General features: G+C 50.2%; 1 protein-coding gene and 1 pseudogene across 1 annotated transcript; both read left to right on the plus strand.

The window, feature by feature from the left end:
• The first annotated feature begins 11,115 nt into the window (after positions 1-11,115).
• Positions 11,116-11,520, plus strand: LOC123394420 (annotated as a pseudogene).
• A 1,235-nt stretch (positions 11,521-12,755) lies between these two features.
• Positions 12,756-24,887, plus strand: ELP6 (elongator acetyltransferase complex subunit 6). Its single transcript, XM_004760766.3, has 7 exons — positions 12,756-12,940; positions 14,474-14,552; positions 15,943-16,013; positions 18,709-18,827; positions 20,424-20,625; positions 22,579-22,725; positions 23,848-24,887. Exons 1-7 carry the CDS (start codon positions 12,887-12,889, stop codon positions 23,974-23,976), a joined length of 801 nt encoding a protein of 266 aa, XP_004760823.1. The 5' UTR covers positions 12,756-12,886; the 3' UTR covers positions 23,977-24,887.
• Positions 24,888-26,071: the final 1,184 nt, after the last annotated feature.

The raw sequence follows: 26,071 nt of genomic DNA on the forward strand, positions 1-26,071 counted from the left end.
CACTCAGATGCACGTAGGCATTCCTCTTTCTTCAAAAGGAGCTACCAGAAGCTCCGCGAAGTTAATCATCGAGGATGGGAGCATAGGGCCAGACCGATCTTTCTCCCTGCCCCATCTTTTGATGTTTATTAGTTTGCCACAACTGTGCTTTTTTTTCTTTTTTTTAACTGTGCATTTTTTTCTTAAGAAAACCCCTTAACGGGGATGCCTGGCCGGCTCAATGGGAAAAACATGTGACTTTTGAAATCAAGATCATGAGTTCAAGCCCCACACTGGACTCAGAGCCTACTTTAAAAGGAAAGAAGAAGAAAGAAAAACCTGGGGCACCTGGGTGGCTCAGTGGGTTGGGCCTCTGCCTTCTGCTCAGGTCGTGATCCCAGGGTCCTGGGATCGAGCCCCACATCGGGCTCTCTGCTCTGCAGGGAGCCTGCTTCCTCCTCTCTGTCTGCTTGCCTCTCTGCCTACTTGTGATCTCTGTCAGATAAATAAAAAAATAAAATCTTAAAAAAAAAAAAGAAAGAAAGAAAGAAAAACCTTCACTAAGTCACATTATTCTCAAATACACAATTACAATAATGCCCCTTATCCCAGTATGACTTATACTTTTCTTTTTTTAACCAAATATACGGAGAGAGGGACATATAATGTTCAATAGTATATTTCTGCAAGGTTTTTTTCAGACCAGGATTTTTTTTAACCTCTTAACTGTCTTCCATAGTCATTCAAATATCTTTATGCTTTTTATTAATTCTTTAGGAAAAGCTATTTTGGGATTTCCATTTTAAAAAAAAATCTAAGGGTGCAGTGTTTATTTTCTGGTATCTCGGTGAAACAGTTTTCTTCCTCATCACATTTCCCATGTTTCTCCAGGAGCCCAGGAGAAGTGAGTCCTTGTGGGGGGAAGGAATGATGGAGGAGTTACTGAATGGACCAGCAGGGGTGTCAAGTGTATGACAAGTGTCAGGTAGAGTGAGAAACCTTCGGATAGCTATCTGAATCTTTCAGCTCTAAGCCACAGGTTTGGGGATTAAGATCCACCCCCCCCCCCAAATTGCTAGAACTGACACAGGAACTCAGCAAAGTCACAGGATATAAAATCTATGCACAGAAGTCAGTTGCATTTCTATACACCAACAATGAAGCAGAAGAAGGAAAAATCAAGGAGTCAATCCCTTCTGTAATTGCACCAAAAACAATAAGATACCAAAGAATAAACCCGACCAAAGAGGGAAAGGATCTGTACTCTGAAAACTACAGCACGCTCATGAAAGAAATTGAGGAAGATGCAAAGGCATGGAAAAACACTCTGTGCCCATGGATTGGAAGAACAAATATTGTTAAAATTTTTATGCTACCCAAAGCAATCTACACATTCAGTGTGATCCTTATGAAAATACCATGAGCATTTTTCACAGAGCTGGAACAAATAAGGCCAAAATTTGTATAGAACCAGAAAGGACCCCAAACAGCCAAGGTAATGTTGAAATAGAAACCCCCCCCTCCCCTGCCCCATCCAACCTGTGCTGGAGCACCCTGCCCTCCCTTAGGATCACCTCTGGGACCAGGCAAGACTGAATCTGGCACCCCAGTCAGGAGGGACCTCACTGCACTCCTGTCCTGGGTTGCCCCCAACCCGTAGCCTCCCCGCCTCCCCCACCATTGTCGGCAGCAAAGGAATACGGCAGAGCAGGCTGGGGGTCAGAAGCTGCACGTGTGCATGTCGGGGCGTGAGGCTCCACGCTGGGTTCACTCCCAGAGCATCACCCCTCCCATCTCTGCCCCTCTCCTGGGCTGCTGCAGTCTCTTGCCTGCCGTGGACTCCGTTCCCAGTCGTTCCTGCCCACAGGCCTGCAGTACTTTGAGGGGCCTTCCTTCAGACCAGTTTCCCAGGACGCACATGGCCCCTGCCTTGTCCCGGACTCAGAGGACACACACACAGCATCCCGACTCTCCCGTTACCAAGACACACTGAAATACCTGCCTGCAGTCGTGCCCGTGTCCTAGCGGCGCCTTGCGGGTGGGAGTCTGGTCCGACGGACTTGGTTGGCACTGTGGTCTGTCCAAGTGTAAACCTAAGTCATGTCCCACCCTGCCCAGGGCCCTGGGTCTACTAGCAGAAGCTGAGCTGTCTTCACAAACACATATATATATATTTTAAGTTTCTTCCTTTCATCTTTAAAATTCACATGAAATTTGCATTGGACTTCATTTATTACATGGCTCTGTTGATTTCAATTTTAAAGGATTGAATTTGCAGTGCTCACATGTTAAAATCTTCTCCCCCCAACTAAATTTTTTTTTTAAGATTTTATTTATTTACTTGACAGACAGAGATCACAAGTAGGCAGAGAGGCAGCAGAGAGAGAGGGGGAAGCAGGCTCCCCACTGAGCAGAGAGCCCAATGCGGGGCTCGATCCTAGGACCCTGAGATCATGACCTGAGCTGAAGGCAGAGGCTTTAACCCAATGAGCCACCCAGGCGCTCTTCCCCCAACTAAATATTTAAGTAAAACCAACGCCGAGGTCGTCCCTTGGCCTCCTGAAGTCCTGTCTTCCTGGGGTAAATGTGCCCCATGACAGATGCCCAGACCTCCAGCACAGGTTACATTTTACTATGTCCTTGCGACCCTTGCTGTGAACTCCACCTGCCCCCCCCCACCGCCCATCCTCAGACAGCCGTCCTCCCGAACCATCTCCTTCTCTTCTCCCAGCCTGATCCCAGTGCCCTGCCTGCCTCCTCCTCTCCCTTCAGAGTAAGCACGATCTTGCCAAGCTTCCCTGGGGTCCGGCAGGTGGCATACACCTGCTGGTGGCCATACCAGTGCTGTGGCACTTCTTGCCTGGTTGGACGTGTCTGCCCCTCTACTCCTCTGACAGGGGCTTTGACTGTGCTTCCTGAAGGGACGGGTGAGCCCAGAGAGACCCTGTGACAACCCAATCAAGGTCAAGGAGCCATCTGGGCCCCAGGGGAGGGAGGCAGACCCTTGGGCCGGGCCACCCTGGACCACCTTCCCCCGGGCTGGCCAGTCTGACGGCTCCAGCATTAGAGACCCGAGTGATGATTACATTCAGCTGCGCAGCTGCTGGCCAGGGCGCCAGAGCTGTGTGGTGGGGACCGGGCTGGCATCAGAGTGTGGGACTCGAGGGGCGGCTGGCAGGGAAATCAGAGCAGCCCTTCTGCCCCTGGCTCCGGCTTTCCGCTGGTGACATGGAAGGGTATTAGGGTTCAGAACTCTCGACAATGGGCTTTTGTTCTCAGGACTACATCGTCATTGGCTTGCAGAGCCCTGGAGACAGGAACAAAAGCCAAGGGGGCCCTGCCATGTCTCTCGCCCTCCAAGCCCTGTGCCCTGCAGGAGTGCAGGGGGCCCCAACCCCACTTACGGTGGGTCCCTGGCCTCCAGCTCCATCCAGGAGCTCCAGAGCCCAAGGGACATGTCCGGCGACAGGCTGGCACAGGAGATTTCTCTGAGGCAGCCCCGGCTCGCAAGGGAATACCAGAATCCTGGAACGTCAGCATAGGAGGAGGCAACAGACACCTGCCCCAGCCTCTGCTAAAACTTACAGGGAGCAAACTGAGGCCCAGAGAGAGACTGTGACTTGCCCAGGGTCACTCAGTGAGGGAAGGCCTGAGCTGGGCTAGGAAGAAGGCCTTGCCCTCCAGAAAGGCACCGAGGCCAGTGTCTTCCCACCACTGGTCAGTTTTGCCTGCTCTAGAATTGCTTATAAATGTAATCCGGCGGTACGTGCTCTTTTGGAGAAGACTTCCATCTCTCAGCAGGATGGTTTCGGGTGTTGATGGTATTTTGTTCTTCTTATTGCTGAGTATATCCCACAATTTATCTACTCACCAGCTGATGGGCACTTGGTTTGTTTCCAGCTTCTTTCTCTTACAAAGGAAGCTGTTATGAACATTTAGGTACAAGTCTTATTTTTCTAAAAAAAAAAAATTGTCACAGAGAAGATAGAGACTATTGTGACAAACACATTTTTTTAATCAAGAGTAAACATCTCGTCACATTTGCTTCTGTTTTTTTTTTTCTTTTAAGCAGAAAATACACATCTAGTGAAGCCTCCTGATATGTTCTCCCTTTTGCCTCCTCCCCAGAGATAACCCCCAGCCAGACTTCAGCTTTTTTCCTGTGTACGCAGCTGGCAGTTTTTCTAGGTACAGTCATTCATTCCTCTTAACAAATATTGAGCACCTACCATGTGCAAAACCCCGATCTAGCCCCTGGTGATGCAGCCATGAACCCAACAGGCAAAAATCCCTGCCTTTGGGAGACGTTAACTAATTCAAATATATCATATGTCATGTTAGTGGTAAGGCCTGGGGAGAAAAATCAAGAGAAGGGAGAAAAAGTGAGGAGGTAGGGGAGTGGCTTGAAATTTTAAATTGGGTCGTTAAAGAAGGCCCCACCAGGGGCGCCTGGGTGGCTCAGTGGGTTAAGCCGCTGCCTTCGGCTCAGGTCATGATCTCAGGGTCCTGGGATCGAGTCCCGCATCGGGCTCTCTGCTCGGCAGGGAGCCTGCTTCCCTCTCTTTCTCTCTCTCTGCCTGCCTATCCATCTACTTGTGATTTCTCTCTGTCAAATAAATAAATAAATAATCTTTAAAAAAAAAAAAAAAAAAAGAAGGCCCCACCAGTTTCTATGGCTGTGTAAGAAATAACCCCAACCCCAAACCAAGTGGCTTATGCACAAGAATCCTACACCACCTCTCCTGGCTTCTGTGGGTCAGGAACTCGAGAGCAGCTCAGCTGGGTGGCTCTGATTTGGGGTGTCTTATGAAGTTGCAGTCAGGGGGTGGGCGGGCTGGCACCCTCACCTTGAGGGCTTCACTCACACACCTGGTCCCTGGCCTGGGTGAGACCCGGGCAGCTGCAGACTGGCCCAGGCGGGGGCTCTCTGGGCATCTCTGTCTCTCTGTTGTCTGTCCTCCTGTGCCCTCCAACAGTCAGGGCTCCAGAAGCATGTAAGTGGGAGAGAACCAGGAGGAAATGGAATTGCCTTATGGAGCCAGCTTTGGAAATCAGGGTCACTTCTGCCATCACCTTGGTCAAGGCCATTACAGAACTCCATCTGGGTTCAAGCAACGGAAACACAGGCATCGCCCCCGTACCCCCGTGGAGTCAGCATCACGCAGAATAGGATCTATACTGGTGTTTGAGAGCTCCCGCCTGCCCCAGAAGACAGCCTGTGTAGGGGTCCCTAGGAGGTGAGCGGCAAGCAAAGGCAGATCACACTTCTGAGCGAAGCCCGTTCCAGGCAGAGGGAACCAGCAAGAGTTGGAGGTAACTATCTGGAGTGTTCAAGAGCCAGCAAGAAGGCTAACTGGGTGGAGAGGAGTGAGTGATGGGAAGGCTGGTAGGAGAGGCGAGGTCAGAAATGCAACCTCAGGGGTGCCCCGGGTGGTTCAGTCGGTTGAGTGTCTGCTTTTGGCTCAGGTCATGATCCCAGGGTTCTGGGATTGAGTCCCGCATCAGGCTCCCTGCTCAGTGGGGAGCCTGCTTCTCCCTCTGCCTGCCACTCCCCCTGTGGTGCTTGCTCGCTCTCTCTCTCTCTGACAAATAAATAAATTTAAAAAAATGTTTTAAATTTAAAAAAGAAGAAGAAATGTAACCTGGGCCTTCCGGTCCCTGCAGGGGCCCAGCTTTTTTCAGAACGTGAGGGGACCCATAGAGGGATTTGTAGCAGAGGAGTGCTATGGGCTGACTCAGGTTTTTGTTGTTGTTGTTCTTGTTTTTGTTTTAATTGTTAATATATCAAAAGGCCCGCTTTAGTGACATGCTGGTCCCACCAGAAAATAATCGCAATAAGACTTTGTCAGGAACCTGCTCAAGCTGACCAACCAACTCTTATTTCTAAACCTTTGTGTGTACACGTGTGTCTTTCACTTATTTTTACTTTTTAAAATGATTTTATTATTTATTTGGGAGACAGAGACAGTGAGAGAGAGAGCACAGGCAGGGAAGAGGACCTGTAGCTCATTTGTATAGCTGGATGATATGCTTTCTAGAAGGTTGCAGAAAATGAAGGAGGAGCATTCTTCCCCGGGCTTCCCTAAAAAACGAGCTGAGATGAGGTTGCTTACTGGGAAGGGGACCCACAGCAGGGAGAGACAGAAGTGGGGGAGCCTGGGCAGGGCTGTATGGTCTGCAGGGTAAAAGCATGCAGAGTGCCCCCTCCTCAGAAATGTGCACCTGCAGGACAGGGGACTGGAACCTTTTTCCATTGGTTTCTGTCCTCACTGGTTGAGGTGGGGGGGAGAGCATGTTGCCTGCACCCTGGAGCCCTCATCTGAGCCTTCTTGAAATTGGAGGGGCCCCAGGGCATGTGAGACTTTGCTTGGGGTGAGAGTCTGAGCACACAGAGGAAGTCCAAAGCTGGAGGAGAGTCTGTGAGGTGCTGTGACAGCTGAGCTGAGGGCTGAAGGCGGGGACTTCAGGAGCCACACTGGCCAGGACGTGGGACTGATGCCCTCCAAGTGTGGCTTCGGAGGGCATGGGGTGCAGTGGCCTTGGAGGGGGCAGGAGGCCAGCGGGGGCTGAACCAGGCTGACCGTGAGGACTGGGAGAGGGAGAAATCTTAAAATGCCATGCAGGGTGGAGGAATGACCAGCGGGGAGCCGTGAGAAGTCTAGGCCACAGGCACAGGCGCCAGGGTCCTGGGATCAAGCCCTCAGCTCAAGTTCTCTGCTCAGCGGGGAGCCTGTTTCTCCCTCTTCCTCATTCATTCATTCATTCATTCATCCCATTCGTTTAGCACCTGCTGTATCACTGGGAGAGGCCCTCTGCAGCCCAGGCCGAGCCTGCTGGATCTGAGAGCCGGAGGTCGTCGCCTGATGGCTCTTCCTGCAGATCTTTCTGGAAAGGGGGTCTACCTAGTGCAGCTCCGTAAACACACGGGCCGAGCTCAGGGACGAGGAGCTGAACCGCGTGGAGAATGAGCCCTACATACAGGGAACAGAGAAGCACAGGCCCTGCGTGGCCTTGCCTCTGAGGCCTCCAGAAGCACGGTGGGCTGCTGGACGGAGGGAGCGGCGGGAGAGGACGTCAGGGACTGGGCCAGCTCCGCGGGTGTGTGAGGTCTCCTCCTCTTATTCAGAGCAGGAGGGGCGCTGTGGCCGGGGGAGGGGTAGGGAGGCGAGGACATTACAGAGGGAGGGCGACTCCGGAGCAGGAGAGCCCATGAAGAGTCCACCGCCAGGCTTCCAGGGAGGGGAGCTAAGGACTGTCAGCCCGCGGGCACCCTGGAAAGGCTCAGGACTGCAGCGGTTTCGGGTTCGCGAGGGACTCGGGCGCCCTGCCTCTTTAGACAGTGTCTGCTGCCCTCTGGTGGACGTGCGGGCGATTGCCCAAGCCCACTTCCAGTTTTTGCTTTAGCGGGCGGTCTGTGGGTCCTGTGGGTTCATCTTCAACTCGGGGCTGTAAAAATAGGTCCTGGAAGCGCCAGGCAACACTCGGCAGAAACAATTCATCAGGTTAGCCACAGGAAGGCAAAGGGAAACTATGGTGTGATTGCAACAGTATTTGGAGTGGAGCTGGAGCAGGACTGTGTGATGTTTTCTACCAGCGGTGGTCAGACAGAAGTGGGGCAGAGGGTGCATCTATCTTCTCCCTTTTGTTTCTCCAGTCCTTTCCACACCCTTGGACCCAATTTCCCGCATCAAATCCTTCGGTTTGAATTTTCCAGATTTGTGTTGGTTTGTTCAACATGTGCATAAACTACGACCAGGAGCAAATCCAGCTCTCCGGGGACCCGAAGTTTATACAACGGGAGAGAGAAATTCTCATTAAGGAAAGGAATAGAGGGGCGCCTGGGTGGCTCAGGGGTTAGGCGTCCAGCTCTTTTTTTTTTTTTACTTATTCATTTGAGAGAGAGTGAGAGATCACACATGGAGAAGGAGAGGGAGAAGCAGACTCCCTGCTGAGCTCGATCCCAGGTCCCTGGGACCATGACGAGCTGAAGACAGACGGTTAACCAACCCAACCACCCAGCTCTTGATCTAAGCTCGGGTCTTGATCTCAGGGTCCTGAATTCAAGCCCAGCATTGGGCTCCATGCTGGGCATGGAGCCTATTGGAAAGAACGAACAAATGGAAGGGAGGAAGGAAAGGGAAAGAAAGAAAGAAAGAAAGAAAGAAAGAACGAACAACACTGTGAATAATATATGAGATTTATGAGCTTCATGGTAAGTTCACCTTTCCTCTGACCCAACCATTTCACTCTAGATACATACCCTGGCGAGGTACCAAAAGACATGAATGAGTATGTTCACAGAGGTACTCTTTGTCAAAAGAAAATGCTGGATTTAACTCATCGCTATTGATAGAAAAATGGAGAAGTACAAGAGGAGTCAACATTTTATATTGAAAAGATACCTATTCTCAAATTATATCTAATGATTCAGTACAATACCAATCAAATTACAGCAAGGTTGAATAGAACATACTACTTCCAAAACTGATGTACATCCCTTACTTCACACCAAACACAAAAACCAGTTACAGATGGATTAAAGATTTAAACATGAGCGCGCATCAGTGGCTCAGATGGTGCCTGTCTTTGGCTCAGGTCATGATCCTGGGGTCCTGGGACCGAGTACCGCATCGGGCTCTCTGCTCAGTGGGGAGCCTGTTTCTCCCTCTGCCTCTCTCTCTCTCTCTCTCTCTCTCTGTCTCTCATGAACAAATAAATGAAATCTCTTTTTTAAATTTTAAAGGGGCACCTGGGTGGTTCAATGGGTTAAGCCTCTGCCTTGAGCTCAGGTCATGATCTCAGGGTCCTAGGATTGAGCCCTGGTTGGGCTCTCTGATCAGCAGGGAGCCTGCTTCCCCCTTTCTCTCTGCCTTGTGATCTCTGTCAAATTTTTTTTTTTAAGGCTCAAACAAAAAGAAAAGTTTTCTAAATTCTGGTTCATCTAGATAATTCACAAACTTCTTTTTTTTTTAAGATTTTATTTAATTATTTGACAGAGAGAGATCACAAGCAGGCAGAGAGGCAGGCAGAGAGAGATGAAGGGAAGCAGGCCCCCTGCTGAGCAGAGAGCCCCATGCGGGACTTGATCCCAGGACCCCAGGATCATGACCCGAGCCGAAGGCAGTGGCTTAACCCACTGAGCCACCCAGGCGCCCCAATAATTCACAAACTTCTACTGCCATCCAAAGTGGAGTAGAAAGGACGAGATTTTCTTTCTTGCTTAAAAAAAAAAAGAAGGAAAAGATGATGTATACAAACATATGCAACAGTAACTTGAAAGACATTGGACATCAGGTGACCAAGGACAGCATCCTTGAGAAATGCACAAAGAACAAGTGACCCCTGGGATTGTTTCCAGATAGGAAGGAGGAACTAAGGTGAAATACTCCTGGAGTTAAAAAGATGAACCTAAGAGGCACCTGGGTGGCTCAGTGGATTAAACCTTTTGCCTTTGGCTCAGGTCAGGATCCTAGGGTCCTGGGGTTGAGCCCCATGTTGGGCTCCCTGCTCATTGGGGGTCTACTTCTTTCCCTCTCTCCTTCTGCCCCAACCCCTGGCTCGTGTTCTCTCTCTCTCAAATAAATAAATAAAGTCTTTTAAAAAATTTTTTTAAAGATATTTATTTATTTATTTGATAGACAGAGATCACAAGTAGGCAGAGAGGCAGGCAGAGAGAGAGGAGGAGGAAGCAGGCTCCCTGCTGAGCAGAAGCCTGACGTGGGGCTCAATCCCAAGACCCTGAGATCATGATCTGAGCTGAAGGCAGAGGCTTAACCCTCTGAGCCACCCAGGCGCCCCTAAAAATTTTTTTAATTAAAGTGTGCCTGGGGGGGCACCGGGGTGGCTCAGTGGGTTAAAGCCTCTGCCTTCGGCTCAGGTCATGATCCCAGGGTCCTGGGATCGAGCCCTGCGTCGGGCTCTTTGCTCAGCAGGGAGCCTGCTTCCTCCCCTCTCTCTCTGCCTACTTGTAATCTCTGTCTGTCAAATAAAATAAATAAAATCTTAAAAAAAAAAATAAAGTGTGCCTGGGTGGCTCATTTGGTTAATTGACTGCCTTCAGCTCAGGTCATGATCCTGGAGTCCTGGGATTGAGTCCCACATAGGGCTCCCAGCTCTGTGGGGGGAGTCTAATTCTCCCTCTGACTTTCCCTCTCATGCTCTCTCACTTTCTCTCTATCGAATAAATATTTAAAAAATTGTTTTTTAATTAAAAAAGTGTTAGAACATTGGGGCACCTGGGTGGCTCAGTTTAAGCCTCTGCCTTCAGCTAGAGTCGTGATCTCAGGATCCTGGGATCGAGCCCCACATCGGGGTCTCTGCTCAGCGGGGAGCCTGCTTCCCCCTCTCTTTGCCTGCTTCTCTGCCTACTTATGATCTCTCTCTCTCTGTCAAATAAATAAAATATTTTTTTAAAAAGTGTTAGAACATAATTACAGGATTTGGTTTGTTAGGTGATTGAGAGGAAGGTTTGGTATTGGATGTTGTCAAAACAGGGTTAATTCTATGATCAGGTACCTTAATCTCATCTACAGGGAGGGCAGACAAGAGTGAGGCTAAAGCTGTGATGGTAAAGTAGCAGTAGTCATTAGCTGGGAGCGGGGATGTCTGGTTGTTTGCGGCTTGGACTTGCTCTTATTTTGTGTTCAACGTAACTATGGAGTGGACTAGTTTTGTCGTGACCCATCATAATCAGCCTGATGTTGTTTTATGAAATTGTTTATGCAAAACAGGACAACACCAAGAACTAGCCCCTGGATGCCAGGGGCTGCTCTTCTCTCTTTCACATACTAGTAAGCATATAATGCCCCATTCCTGGCTGGAGGATCTAAGTAATTTTGACAGGGAGATTTCTAGCCCAGGTGGGGAATTTCAAATAAGTAATTACATACATGAAATTTATTTATTTTTAATTATTTCATTTATGTATTTGACAGAGAGAGAGGGATCACAAGTAGGCAGAGAGGCAGGCAGAGGGAAAGGGAGAAACAGGCTCCCAGCTGAGCAGGGAGCCCAATATGGACCTCGATCCCAGGACCCCGAGATCATAACCTGAGCCAAAGGCAGACGCTTAACGAACTAAGCCACCTACGTGTCCCAAAAAACTTTTTTTTTAACTGAGGCATATACATACAATATTATAGTAGTTTCAGGTGTACAATATAATGATTCACCATCCTATACATTTCTCACTGCTCGTCAAGTTAAGTGTACTCTCCTTTCTGCGTTGTTGCATCCGAGAGAACAAGATGGCTCATCAGGAGCTCTACTGGAGCCATGAGGAAAGATGTCCAGGGTTCTTGCCACATCTGCTCAAACCAGCAAGGTCTGATCCAGAAAAATGGCCTCAATATTTGCTGCCAGTGTTTCTGTCAATATGCGAAGGAGACAGGCTTTATTAAGCGGGATTAAGTGAACTTCCTTGAATGGGTCATCCAAAATACCTACCTTAATGCCAATTCATTGTACATAAAATAAAAATGTATTTTTTAAGATTTTTATTTATTTGGCAGAGAAAGATAGAGCGAGAGAAGGACAAGTAGTGGAGAGGGAGAAGCAGGCTTCCATGTAACAGGGAGCCTGATGTGGGGCTCAATCCCAGGACCCCAGGATCATGACCTGAGCCAAAGGCAGACATTTAAAGACCGAGCCATCCAGGCACCTAAAAATATTTCAATTATGAGTGCTTTAATGTGGAAAAAAAAAAGATAAGTGTACTGATACCTTCTTTATCTATTTTAACACCTCCCCCACGCCCCCACCCACCTCCCCATCCACATCTATCTTAACCTTGTGGTATGCACTGGAAACCTTGGTTCTCTTTAAGGTCCTGGCCAGATGTTGACCCCCTACACACAACTATGCTCTGTTTCCAGCCTATCGACAAACACCATTTCATTTAAATTTCACTTGAACTCCATCCTTTCTCAAATCCTGAAACTGCCTTTCCTTTGCTCCGTGAAGTCCCAGGACTCTACTAGTATGCTACTTCTCTCCTTGGCAATGAGTCAATAAACGTGATTTGGTGCTCTGAGGCTCACACTGTGGTACACGAGAACTATATATAGTAAGATATAAATGCTATGGAAAAAAGAACGCAGGGGTTAAGTGTTGGGGAAAGGACAGTTTGCAATTTAAACAGAATCGTCAGAGAAGGCCTCGAAGATTAGTGATATCTGAGCAAAGACCTGGAACAAGTGGGGGATTTTTTAAATCTTCCGAGTGTCTGGGAGAACAGCATTCCAGGAGCCAGGCACAGTTGGTGCAAAAGCCCTGAGTGGGAGCATACAAGGTGTGCTCCGATCACATTTTCACAGCGAGCCTACCTTGATAACCTCTTTAATTCCTAACCTATCCTTCCCCCCCCCGTTACCCCCTTACCCAGCTTGTGCTCCCCATCCCCCAAGAATCCTTCCATACACAATCCCGTGATTACTACGTTTGTTTTCTGTTTTGCGAGAAAGCGCGGGCATCCTCACCCATCTCGCTCCCTAAGTAGCCCGAACTTAGAGACTTGGGAGGACACACAGCAGGAACTCGAAAGGTACGGGTGGAGGGGCTGACTGCACTATCCCGAGGCCCGGGGCTGGGGAGAGAGCGAGGCCAAGGGAAGGCGGAAAAGACCCGTCTCGCGGGCACTCGAAGACCACCGCCCAGTAGGCCCAGCCCCGAGAAGTCACCGCAGGATCTGCGCCCCGGCCCCTACCCCAGCCGGAAGGGCACCCTCGCGCGTGCGCCCGCAGCGCCCAGGTCCAGGCGCCCGCCTGATTGGCTGCGGCGGAGCCAGGAAGCGGTGTTGCGCGTGCGCGCTTCCTCCGCGCGGGCTCGAGTGGTGTGCAGCTCCCTGGTCTCTGTCGTCCCCGCCGCAGCCCTGACTCCCGGTCTGGGACAGTCGAACCCGGAGCTCGGGATGTTCCCAGAACTCAATAACCTTCTCAACACCGCCCCTGACAGGGCGGAGCAGGTAAGAGGCCGCGCGGCGGGAAGGGGGCGGGCCCCGGAGCGTGGCGGAAGACCGCATGCCCGGATGAAGCGCACGTGGACTCTTGGGAAAGACGCGACGTCCGCGGGGCACCGAGGCGCCTGGGAGTTGTAGTCCGGGGAGGGCCGACGGGGGACCCGGGCTCGGCGCGGGCGCTTACGGAGGGTGGGCGTCTCTCAAAGTGCCTTGGGAGCTTGGCCGCCTCTGCATTGGTTTACGTTCCCAGACCTGTACCCGGGAGCCCTGGGCGTGCTCACTGGCTCCCGGCGCCCAGAGGAGGAGGTTGTCTTGAGAGTCGGGAGTTTGATTCTCCCCGTTTCCCAGGAGACTAGCTTCTCATTCGCCCTGAGTTTCTCTCTCTGGCCCTGCGGCATTGTGCAGGTCGCAGTGAACGCTGCTCCTCTTCCTCCTCATGGTCTTGAATGCTGCTCTTCCAAGTTGCTCTCAGCCAGCGTCGGCTTCTGTCAAGTCGGCCTGGGGCACGACAGCTCCGCCACTTTGTTTTCTCCGCACTCCGGGGCATCCCGAAATTTTTCACATTTTAGCCCGGGGCTTACATCTTCCAGGAAACCAACCTGATTTATTTTACAAACTCTGTGCTCCCAAGAAAATGGAAAGCTCCACCAGGCAGCCAAAACACCATGTGTACCAGTCGGACCTTTTTAGGAACCTGTGGTGTCAGTTGCCCAAACCTGCAGATGGCACTGGCGACCTTCCTAGTTACCTCGGGCACCTCCTGAGTGCTCTGCCCAGGGCCGGAGTGGAGGAATGGGGGGTCAGAGTGGGCACCAGGAAATGACAGCACTAGAGGTAACCCTCAAGGTCTGATCGTGCAATTTTTCAAATTTTATAAGTGAAAGAAAACTCACAACATGAAAGTGTCCTATCAGATACCATTTGATCCCAACCTTCCCTTTGACGGGGAACTAGAGGCGGCTGGAGCAAGGCAGCCAGCCCCTGTGGAGTCCATCTTTAGATATAGTCTTTCCAGGACTTTCCATGACCAGAGCTCTCATCTAGGGCCACTGGGATGAGAACCTTGTTACTGGAGGTCTGCCAACTATTACTTCTCCCCTCTGCCCCCACCCTATTGGACAGAATTGGTATCAGAATTAGAAATAGGAATTAAGTTGGATCAGATTAGTTTTATGAACGCCCATTCCCATCTTGGCAGGCTGTGATTTTTATTCGATTCTGACAGTAAAAGCTTCTTTTGTTCAGGGTCTTGTTCTCCCCAGGACTGGTCCCTGAGGTACCACGGTGAATGAGGAAGATGAGGCACTTCATTCTGCTTGCCTTGGAGAAGTAGAAGCCGAGATATGTTTACCTATAACAAGTGATTTAATCAATCACTTTAAGCAATCACTTCAAGTATTGTTTCTTTCCCTTGTTTTGACTTATTTCCTTTTTTTTTTTTTTTTTTTGGTAATCCATGTGTGTGTCTCTGTGTGTATAAGATACTGACCTCTTTCCAGGGAGTCTAATTCACCTTTTTGTGTTCTTCTTAACTTTTAGGGGAAACTGACTCTACTCTGTGATGCCAAGACAGACGGCAGCTTCCTTGTACACCACTTTCTCTCCTTCTACCTCAAAGGTACAGGATTCATTGATGTTGTAGAAAAAGAAACCTAAGGCAAAACACAATGGGAATAGCGTTAACCAACAAGGGCTTTGGTGTTTGGGTAGCCAGATGGCTGTTTATTAGGTCATAGGTTACTTGACCGCCTTGCTCCCTGCCCATCCTCCCAAAGGGTGGTACGTACTCTCTGTATCCATGTCATATCTTCTCTTCTCCACCAAGCGTGTGTGCAGTCTCACGGAGACTCTTGTGGCCTCCTGATTTGATTGCTCCTTGATCCTTGTGTACTTGAGGTCCTTAGGACCTGGATCCATTGACAAGTTGCCCGGGCAGGAGATGCTTCCTAAAGAACGTAGGGAGGGAAACTGTAGGGCCAGTGCAATTTATAGAAACAGATTAGAAGAAGAAAACGGATGATGAAAAAGAGACTCATTTATCAACTGATTGCTTCTTGAGCCCCTGCTGAGCCAGGCCAAGATAGAGGGTAGACATTTGGCACTCTTAGTTGTAATAATTCACAGCTTTGAAAATTGTTTTCTTTTCCAGATGATGTTATTGTCCACACTGAAAGAGCAAGAGAATCTACGGTTAAATTATTAGAACTAATTGTGTTCCATAAGGTAGCTAGGGCCTAATAACTTCTTGGATATAAGACCAGTTTTTTAAAAAAAATTAGTTGTATTTCTGTATGCCAACAATAAACAGAAATTATTTATTTGTTTGTTTGTTTTTAAAAGATTTTATTTATTTTTCAGGGAGAGATTGGAGAGCACAAGCACAAGCAGGGGGAGTGGCAGGCAGAGGGAGAAGCGGGCTCCCTGCTGAGCAAGGAACCTGATGTAGGATTCTACCCCAGGACCCTGGGATCAAAACCTGAGCCAAAAGCAGACCCCTAACTGACTAAGCCACCCACGCATCTTCAAATAGTGTTTTTTAAAAAGCACAGTTGGATGAGGCATCTGGATGGCTCAGTGGGTTAAGCCTCTGCCTTTGGCTCAGGTCATGATCTCAGGGTCCTAGGAACGAGCCCCACATCGTGCTCTCTGCTCAGTGGGGAGCCTGCTTCCCCCTCTCTCTCTGCCTGCCTCTCTGCCTACTTATGATCATTCTCTCTATCAAATAAATAAAAATATTAAAAAACAAACAAACAAACCACAATTGGTTTAAAATAGAACAAAGTAAGGTATACCTAGTAGTACACGTAACAGAATTACATCTCAGGTTCGATGAAATAAGACATATATGAGAAAATGTGCGTCTTAGAATGAAATTGGGTATGTCATATTGCAAGGCCCCTTGAGTCTGTCTAGACCTGCCCCAGTGCTTTTGTTTCCAGAAGTATGAACTAGATGAGAGTGATTGTAAGTGAAGACTTCACTAAAAATCTGTTTGCTTTGTTTTCTAGCTAATTGTAAAGTCTGCTTTGTGGCACTCGTCCAGTCCTTCAGTCACTACAATATCGTGGGAAGGAAGTTGGTAAATATTGTAGACCTCCGAGGTGCAGTCCCTGAGTATGTGGGTCATGCCGGTGTGAGTGGGGCCAAGGCTGGTCTCCCCTCTCTGGGTTCTAGAGAACTTAGCAAGAGAGTGACTAAGGAAATCACAGGGTGCTGAACCCCTTATCTGAAGGGTTAAGACAACATCTCTTCCTGTTTTATTAATTTAGTTTATAGAACCACATCTGTTGTTAATCCAGTGCAACTCTACTGACTCTGGACCAGTTACAATTTTCTCCTTCTAGTGTGGGCTTTAATCTTAGTTTTGCTGAGTTGAAGATCACAGCTTGTTCTACCCCCAAACTGAGTGCCTCCTGTCTTTCTCTCAGTTTAGAGCTTACATCTCCCCGGATGTGGGAAGAGGTGCTTTTGTCACCAGCTCCTTATCTTATCTTGGCCTGTCCCTCATCTTAATCGATGCCGGCAGGAAAGAATAAGATGGCCAGGAGGGTGGTGAACTTTCTGGCCTAACCTAGGCCATCACCCCTGACCTGTGACCATGGGGGCTTACTGTTTTCCATTTTTGTTTTTGTTTTTGGTCTTGTTTTGTTTTTAATAGGCCCGCCTCAGAGAGGGAAAGAAGCAGGCCACTCATTAGCAGCAATGTATTGAAATGTCAGTTTTCCTACTGGGCCATGTCACCGCCTGATGTCACTGTGTTGGGGAGAAACTAATGAGAGCATAAGAGGAGGGTAGATTCTTTCCCATCCTCTGCAGAGAAAGAAGTTGTTCCTGTGTTAGAGGTCAGAGCATGAGCTCAGAGAGAGCAGTCATGTTAAGAACATGTTACAGGGGCACCTGGGTGGCTCAGTGGGTTAAAGCCTCTGCCTTCGGCTCAGGTCATGATCCCAGGGTCCTGGGATCAAGCCCCACATCGGGCTCTTTGCTCAGCAGGGAGCCTGCTTTCTCCTCTCTCTCTGCCTGCCTCTCTGCCTACTTGTGATCTCTGTCTGTCAAATAAATAAATAAAATCTTTAAAAAAAAAAAAGAAAAGAACATGCTACATTCCACGTCTGTGAAGCATGTCTCTGTGACCCTAGCATCTGTGTTTCTGGATGAGAAATCAACGTTCGCTCGTGTCCAGATTGGTACCTTTGAGTTGTCGTCGACACAGCAGGACTGGCACACACAGCACTGGGCACATGGAGGGCTGGAGTGTGAGCCTCCGTGCTCTGGGTGTGTTACTGAACTGCCATTAGTGGAACGGTAATGAGCGAGAGCAGAGGTGACAAGCAGGAGTCTTTCTGTCTGCCAGGGGTCACTGTGGGGCTGATGGCACTGCTTAGTGGAGGGCACCAGGGTGTGAATGAACATTTGAGACTTGGCCTAGGGGCATGAGGAGTCTAGAGAGTTCCATGTGACCTGTTTCTGCACAGATAGAGCAGTGGGCTGCCTATCTAGATTATATCCATCTTTGGGAGTTTGTCGAAATGCAGATCGTTGGGCGCTGCCCGCAGATCTTCTGGTTCTGGAAGTCTGGAGTGGCGCTCCAGGATCTGCCTTATAATTGGGTGACTTAAGATCTTCTCAGTCGGCTAGGTCATGAAGAGCCCTATTGAGAAGTTCTGGTCTAGGGGCCCCTGGCTGGCTCAGTCCAGGACCTCTTGATCCTTGAGGGATCAAGAGCCCCATATCAGGTATAGAGATTATTTTTAAAAATAAACAAACTTAAAAAAAAGAAAAGGGCTGATCTAGAGCAGGGGTTGACCCATCTGTTTATGTATCGTGTGTGGCTTCCCTCACTCTACAGAGCTGAGGAGTAATAGCACAGATCGTGGCCCGCAAAGCCTATGTTGCCACCTCCGTTGTCCACCTCCGAACTAGTGCGTCAGGAGTTCGTGTCGCCCTAGCTCTCGTGGGAGTGCCACCTCTGAGGAAGAGGGAGGAGAAGGAGAGCCTGTTGCTGATGAGATCGTCCTCTGTTGCCAGCAGCCTGGCAGTCGGTCTGGGAGCTGTGTTACTGAGAACCTCAGAGCCCCGCTGAGGTCCTGTGCCGCTGAGGCGCACCTGACAGGGTTTGTGAGGTCCAGAGCCAGCATCTGGCCCTTTCTTCTGCAGCCAGCACTTTTCAGACCTTGGTCATTCTCCCACCATTTTTTTTTTTTTAAGATTTTATTTATTTATTTGACAGACAGAGATCACAAGTAGGCAGAGAGGCAGGCAGAGAGAGAGAGGGGGAAGCAGGCTCCCTGCTGAGCAGAGAGCCCGATGTGGGGCTCAATCCCAGGACCCTGAGATCATGACCCGAGCCGAAGGCAGTGGCTTTAACCCACTAAGCCACCCAGGTGCCCACTCCCACCATTTTACTGTCATTATTATCGTTTCTAAATGTGCTTAACTTGGTAAATACGTGCATTTGAAGAGTTTATGATAGACTTCATGATACTGTTGCAAATTAAAGCCAAGTATTGAGCCATGATGAAAACAGACGTGTAAGCAAAACATCAGTTTTTTGCGAAGTGACCATTAAATATAAAGGCACAGTGGGGCTGGTGGGTTGGGGACACCCAGTGGAAAGAAGGCACGGGCCCCAACCAAAGGTGGACAGCTGCACGTTTACGGGGCTTAGAATGTGTCCTGTGCCCTCTTGTGAGCTGGAGTCTGGCTGCTGGGGTGGGTTCGCCTGCATGGGTTCGCCTGCAAGGCTCCGTGATTCACTCTCCCGTGTTGTTCAGGGTGTCAGCCTGACTGCGGCCCGGGAATGTGGGCAGCTTGTGTTCCTCGAGGGACTTAAGTCTTCAGTGGATGTCTTCTTCCGGGCTCAGGCAGAGCCACACCCCCTGCAGTTCCTCAGGTCAGTCAGCCCCCACCCCTGCCCAGAAGTACCCAGTGGGTGGGGGGGGTACCCAGATCAGGCTTGCTCTGTGATTCCTTGTCCCTGGCATGTGGCATGTGAGGGGACGGAGCTGCCTCCAGAAGGCAGACGCTTCCCTGGTGTTGTGGCTTCATCAGAGAGCCCTTGGCTCATGGACCTCATGGGCCAGAGGGCGTATGGCTGACCCAAAAGTTATAGAAAGCGTTATTTGCTGGGAGTATGGCAGAACAGTATGTTTTTTCCAACCCTGGCTCAGAGCCTTAGCACATACCTTTGTTCTGTTTTTGGCTTGATGTACAGGGCTCAGCAAAGTACGGCCTGTGGGTCAGCTACCTGTTTTTGTAGATAAAGGGTTTTTTAAAAATTTTATATTTTTATTTATTTGAGAGGGAGATCACAAGTAGGCAGAGAGGCTGGCAGGCGGTGGGGAAGCAGGCTCCCCACTGAGTAGAGAGCCCGATGCGGGGCTCGATCCCAAGACCCTGCGATCATGACCTAAGCCGAAGGCAGAGGCTTAACCCGCTGAGCCACCCAGGTACCCCTATAGATAAAGTTTTATTAGAATAGCTGCATTCCCTTGTTTGCATATTGTCCTGGCTGTTTTGCACTCCAGCGGCAGGGTTGGGTTGCTGAGGCAGACACCATAGGACCCACAAGCCTCAAATTTTACTGTTGCCCTTTAAGAAAAGATCTGTTGACCCTGGGTTTGCTATTCTGAGACTGGTTTTCCTGTTTCTTGTCCTTTGTGAGTGTCAGACATAAACACAGCTCTGTGCAGACCCCCCACGTGGCTGCTCTCCTTTGCTCCACAAGGGAGTCCCTGCTTGAGCTCTCCCCGCCTCCCACAAGACCGGGCCTTGTGCAGTGGCTGGAAGGCGGTGTAGAGTCAGAAGGCCCCGTGCCCCGACCCTGTGCGTGTGATCTTGCACATAGCCTTTACCATCTCCGAACCTGGGTGTCTTCTTCGGAATGATGGGCCTGGTTACACTTCACCCCCCAGGCTGTGGGAAGTTGCTGTCCTTGCTGTTAGTGGAGCTCAGACCTGGGGTGTGGGCTGGTGCCTAGGTCCTGTGCTCTGGTCCTTTTTGGGCCTCTGTTGCTGGGAGGTGTCCGCCCCGGGTAGACAGTGGGGAGGCTTGTTCAGAAACAGGCGGAATCTGTTTAGTACACAAACAGCCCTTAGACCTTGGTCCCTCACCGCTAGGTCACCTGAATTGCTATTTAGCTTTTTGTCCCCATGATGGCCTCCCGGGAAGGCTTCTCCTGCCTGCCTAATCCAGGTTAATCTTCCGATGCTTTAGCTCTTAGGTGGAGGGGTGGCATGGTGTCTCGTTAAGGAGGCTGTTTATTTTGTGTCCCCCAGTGCTTTGTACCTCCTAGGCCTCAAAGAGTGAAGTACAGCCCGCTTGTGTGTGCACGCATACCTTTTCTTTCCAACCAGATCAGGAACCCCTTTGGCCGAGGCCTGTGATCCAGTTCTTTGCCTCCCCTCTGCCTGTTCCTGTGAGGCTTCTTGGTCCCAGATAAACATTCGTAGAGAGAGAACTCACTAATGAGTCGTGCTTGATGTTCCAGGGAGGCCAATGTGGGGAACCTACAGCCCCTGTATGAGTTTGTCCGAGAGGCTCTGAAGCCCATGGAGGACGGACAGGCCGCCTGGAGGTACCCGGTCCTGCTGGTGGATGACCTCAGTGTGCTGCTGAGCCTGGGCCTGGGGGCAGTGGCTGTGTTGGACTTCATGCACTACTGCAGAGTTGCTGTGTGCTGGGAACAAAAGGTATTGATCGGCCTGCTCTCCGTGCTCCCGCCTCTGACCTCCATGGGCCCAGGCGGGTCCACACCTCCCTGGCTTGCGGTGCTCTTTCTTGTGGATTCACCTTGGGGTTTGGCTTTATGCTGGTAGGCCCAGAAATCTTTTGGTCTGCCATCCTCCACTCCCCTACTTGCCACTGTTAAAAAATAAGGGCCTCCAAATGAAAAGGTTGACCGGTACTGTCTTGACGGTAGCCGGTCGTGTGTGGTACTACAGCAGTCCTAGCTCCGGCACACGTTGCTTCATGTCCTGGGAGAAGTCATTGTCACTCTGCATGGACTTTGAAGATCAGTTAAGGTATAAACTGCTGTAAAAAAATTGTGAGATGTGATGCAAGTATAGGACATAACTGTTAACTGTCAAATGATGAGGCAAAAATGGGGATTTTGCCAACACAGAGCAATGGGAGTAGACCCATCTATAAGATATAGGAATGGCTTTGGTGCCTGCCTCACGGGAACCCAATGGCAGGAGTTTAGTGACACGAAGTTTGCAACACACCCACACAGCATCTGGCTCCCGGCGGCCGTTCTTCAGCATGTGATGGTGCCCCTGGCAGGCGCCTGTGGCTCTCAGCGCCGTGCGGTCAGGCCGCGGTGCTGGGCAGAGGGTGAGGTGAGCTAGTGGAGTCAGCCGGGGCTGTATGTTCCCAGCAGGGCATGTTGAACCCTCCTGTGCAGGGGCCTGCCTGGCAGCCAGGCTCAGGGGAACTCCAGGGACCACAGGGCTGCAGTCACAGGCGCCGGGAGCCCGGCAACAGAGAGAACGGGAGGAGGAGGGACCGGAAGGGGCGTGGAGGGAGCCCTCAGCCACACGGCGGCAGGCATAGTGCCTGCAGCTTAGCTTGCTCTGTGGCCTGCTGCTACCCTCGGTTTGGAAAAATACCTCTTTCAATTCAAAAAGTAAAACTTGAGAATAGTTTAAGAAAGAAAAAAGTAAGTAGCACAAAGAGTAGTACAAAGTAGCGGTCTCTTCCCTCACGTGGATATCTTTCCCGAGAGTCTGTGCAATTGTGAACATGTTTTATGTAGTGTGTGTGTTTCCTGTTGTCCTGTGTTTTTCTTCCCGTCACTGGTCACCTGCCATGCCATTTCATAACACACCTGTATTTTGGTGTCTGTTGCCTAAGAACGGAACACTTGAGTCTGCTTTCTTGTTTTTTTTTTTTTTTTTTTTTAAGAGAGGCAGGCTGAGAGAGGAGGAAGCAGGCTCCCTGCTGAGCAGAGAGCCCAATGCGGGGCTCGATCACAAGACCCTGGGATCATGACCTGAGCCGAAGGCAGAGGCTTTAACCCTCTGAGCCACCTAGGCACCCCTGCTTTCTTCTTTTTAATGACTGGAGAGTGTGCCTCTGAAAGGACTTACAGCGTAGCCCCTTCAGCAGGTCGACCTCCCCCTGTGGTTCTGGTTGGCCAGCTCCTGCCTGCCCTTCTGCCTCTGCTCACATGCGGCCATCTCCTGACCCTCTCCGCTGGGCCAGATAGGATGCCTCTTCCTGGGCTCCCTCAGTCCCCCATGCTGCCTTTTCTCCTGGCCTGTGTCCTGTGTCATCTCCAGGCCCACACCACTGCCCTCTGATCTCCGCTGCGGTCTGGCCCGTGCTGAGCACTCAGGAGCCGCGGACCGGAAGAACGGGAGCCTGGCAGAAAGGCGGCACTTTCTGCTAACGTGGAGGACCACAGGCCAAGCTGAGCTTAGTTTAAGAGGGATTGAGCTGGTGGGATTGAGCTGGTTGGATGTGCTGGCGAGGCTGGAATTAGGGTCTTGGAGCGTAAGCAGGCATCCTTCCTAGCCACAGCAGTAGCGTGGAGGCTGATCAGGGTGAAGATGTGCAGGGGATTGGAGGCCCTGAAAGCCCGGGGCCCCCCGATGGCCCTGCCTGGAGGAGCAGCTTCTCAACTTGACTCTCTGTTGCAGGGAAACATCGTGGCCCTGGTACATGACAGTGGAGACGCCGAGGACGAGGAGAATGACATCCTCTTGAATGGCCTTAGTCACCAGAGCCACCTGATCCTGCGGGCCGAGGGCCTGGCTACGGGCTTCTGCAGGGATGTGCACGGGCAGGTGCGCAGGGGCTCATGGGGCACAAGTTACTGCTTCTGTGCCTGAGCCGAGGCCTTGCGTGGGATGGTGTCGGGCCCTAGGGGTTGTTGGGTTGGGGCGTTCCTTCGGGTACAAGGGAAACCTCAGGAGTCGTGTGAATGCAAGACAGAGTCTGTTCCAGATGGGGCTAGCCTCACACAGCGGTGCACATTTTCCACGGTGGTCCCATTTGTGCCCGAAGTGGGACTTCTAAAAAGGACACTGCCATCTGGAGCAGAATTCTGCTGTCCAGCAGCGGAAGGCCTCTGCAGGGCCACAGCAGGCTTGGTATACTCGGCAGTGCTGCTCCTTTTAAGCTACAGACCTGGGAGGACCATTCCCCGTGGCTGGGGGTGCTGCCACCCCACTGCTGCCTCTGACCAGAATGTTTGAGAACTTGGGCAGAAGCTTAGAGTCCTGTCTTGGGAAGGACCCCACCCAAGGGGTTCTACCCCCACCCAAGGGGTTCTCTGCCTTCTAGAACTTCTGTCTCGGAATATCCCCCAAAGCCCCTGCCATGGCTTCCAGGTTACCTTGACATTGACCACTCTCGACGCATTAAGCATGGGTGAGAGTTTTGGCCCAGAGTTAGAAAAGAAAAGAAAAGGGCAAGCCCAGGGATGCTGTGTTGGTGGCACCTATGTGCACCGTGTGAGCAAAGGGTTCAGAGGAGGTTCTCCGAGGCCAGGCCCCCAGAGCGTTCTCGCATGCCTAGCATTGAGACATCATCAGAATAAACGTCTAGCCTTCCTGAGCCTGATTGAATGTGCTGACTCTCATGAGCTGATTTTCAGAATCAGGATAGCCAACAAAACCACACATAGAAAAAAAGACCAAAAGAGAAAATAAAAACACTTAAGCGGTTTTTCCCTGGAGGGCTGTTTTTCTCTTTCCTTCTCTTACACATTTTCTGTAACGAGCAAATATCACTCCTAGACCGAAGGGTTAGTTTTAGTTAGCTGGTAATAAGCTTTGTTTCCGAAGTGGGTCGCATGGCTGCGTGGCATGTGACTGGGACCCCCTGCAGGCCTCGGTCGCGGGGGGTGGAGGAGGCAGGGACGTGGGAGCTCTGCTTCTCTTTCATTCTTCTCCTTGTCCCTGTAGCTGAGGATCCTCTGGCGGACACCATCACAGCCTGCGGCCCAGCGGGACCGGAGCCTCACTTACCAGTACAAGATACAGGACAAAAGTGTGTCCTTTTTTGCCAAAGGAATGTCTCCTGCTGTTCTGTGACCTGATTGAGGAGCACATGGAGTGACCTTGGACCATTTTCAGATGTGAAAGATAGAGCGATGGGTCAGAATGGACCTGTACACCTTTGAAGTGGCATTTCAGCCTGGACCGGCAGCCCTGCTGCGGTGCGGGACAGCGGAATGGGGCCGTGATGGACGCCCTCGTTCCCCAGGGCCCTGGGCAGAAAACGCAGAGGGAGTGGTAACCCAGCCTCTGCAGAGAGAGATGCCACATGTCGAACCCAGGTGAAAATGGTGCTGGGAGCCTTCCCTTAAATACGCTTAAATGTGCTTTCGCCTCGACCACCCAGCGGGGGTATGAATGTGCCAGCTAGGAGATGGTCCCGGGTGGCAGGCACCCGAGGGACGCCGTGAGTAATCGTGGCTGGCATGAGGAGAGCCCCATATCTTGGCTTCCTCGTGATGGGCTGTCACATTTCATTTTTACTTGCATCCTGCAGAGGTATTTGCCCTTCAGTCCAGTAAGAAAACCAGTTTAAAGAGGCTTGGCAGTGCACTCAAGGCTGGAGAGCAGCTGTAGGCACCAAAGCCTGACTGAAGTCTGCACTTGTTGACCGAGCCTCCCAGAAACCAGAGGCGCCACTCGGTTCACGGCTTCACTCCCTCCTGGTTCTGGGGTCCCTGGCACGTGATGCTTCCTGGCTTGGTGGGAGGGGTAAGGAGTGTTCTTGCTGCCAGGAGGGAAGGGGCCTTGGCAAGTTGCTGCCTCCCTCACCTGCGAAGACCAAAGAGGTGAGCTCTAGCCCCAGTGTCCCATAGATGCCCGTCAGTCAAGATGGGCGCAGGGTAGACCCCAGGGGCAGTCCCTTAAAGTGTGTACATTTTTATTGTATGCTGATTATACCGCAATGAATTTGATTTTAAAAATGAATAAAATGAAACAAGAACACTGCTCTGCAGGGACTGAGGAAATTTATATCTGTTTTCAAAATTCCACTTCTCGGGACGCCTGGGTGGCTCAGTTGGTTGGACGACTGCTTTCGGCTCAGGTCATGATCCTGGAGTCCTGGGATCGAGTCCCGCATCGGGCTCCCAGCTTCACAGGGAATCTGCTTCTCCCTCTGACCTTCTCCTCGCTCATGCTCTCTCTCACCTCCTCTCTCTCAAATAAATAAATAAAATCTTTAATAAAATAAAATTCCACTTCTCACATTTTTTAGTTTTTGTAAAAGGGAACAATTCATTGCTCCTCCCCTCAAGTCATACCGTTGTGTTGGTTATCCTACTAATAACCAGTAATAGTAGCTACTTTTCTTCCCAAAATATCACAGACCTGATAGAATATTTGAAAATTATAGTTATTGAAGAATCTAATGATTCTTTTATGAATACTTTTCAGTATTAATACCAGCTTCATCTGAGCTACAGTTCTGAATGGGCATGGCACCCTGAATCTTTTTTTATATGAATGTTGTTATTCTGTTTTTTCACTTAATTTACAATTTAAATTCACAAATTTACTTACTTCACTTAATTAACTTCACTTAATTAATTTGTAAATTAATTAAATTTTTTATATAAGATTTTATTCATTTGAGGGGGGGAGCACAAGCTGAGGGAGAGGGAGAAGCAGGCTCCCCACTTAGCAGGGAGCCCGACTCGGGCCTAGGACCCCGGGATCATGACCTGAGCCAAAGGTAGATGCTTAACTGATGGAGCCACCCAGGTGTCCCTGAGTTCACTATATTTTAACATTTAATGGTTATTGAGCATTTTATGGTGTCATTATCCTAATTTGCTCTGCTATTCTCTGAGGATAGGTTCTGGGATTTGTAATTACAAATTGTGTTACAAATACTATTTTACTATTTTTAATCTCATTAAAGATGTTATTTTGGGGGTATCTGGGTGCTCAATTGGTTAAGCATCTGCCTTCAACTCGGGTCATGATGCTAGGGTCCTGGGATCAAACCCCATATCAGGCTCCCTGCTCAGTGGCAAGTCTGCTTCTCCCTTTCCTTCTGCCCTTCCCCACTGTTCATACTTTATCTCTGCCCTCTTCAAATAAATAAAATCTTTAAAAAAAATTATATTGGGCGCCTGGATGGCTCAGTGGGTTAAGCCTCTGCCTTTGG

The sequence above is a fragment of the Mustela putorius genome, unplaced genomic scaffold (genome assembly GCF_011764305.1).
Source record: "Mustela putorius furo isolate JIRA1106 unplaced genomic scaffold, ASM1176430v1.1 tig00000095_pilon_pilon_pilon, whole genome shotgun sequence".
NCBI classification, from domain to species: Eukaryota; Metazoa; Chordata; class Mammalia; order Carnivora; family Mustelidae; genus Mustela; species Mustela putorius.

Bases quoted from the DNA above. Each gene is read 5' to 3' on its own strand.
- ELP6 (XM_004760766.3), top strand. From the start codon at position 12,887: ATGTTCCCAGAACTCAATAACCTTCTCAACACCGCCCCTGACAGGGCG. The intron at 12,941-14,473 runs GTAAGAGGCCGC...CTTAACTTTTAG, and splicing joins CCCCTGACAGGGCGGAGCAG to GGGAAACTGACTCTACTCTG. The intron at 22,726-23,847 runs GTGCGCAGGGGC...TTGTCCCTGTAG, and splicing joins GCAGGGATGTGCACGGGCAG to CTGAGGATCCTCTGGCGGAC.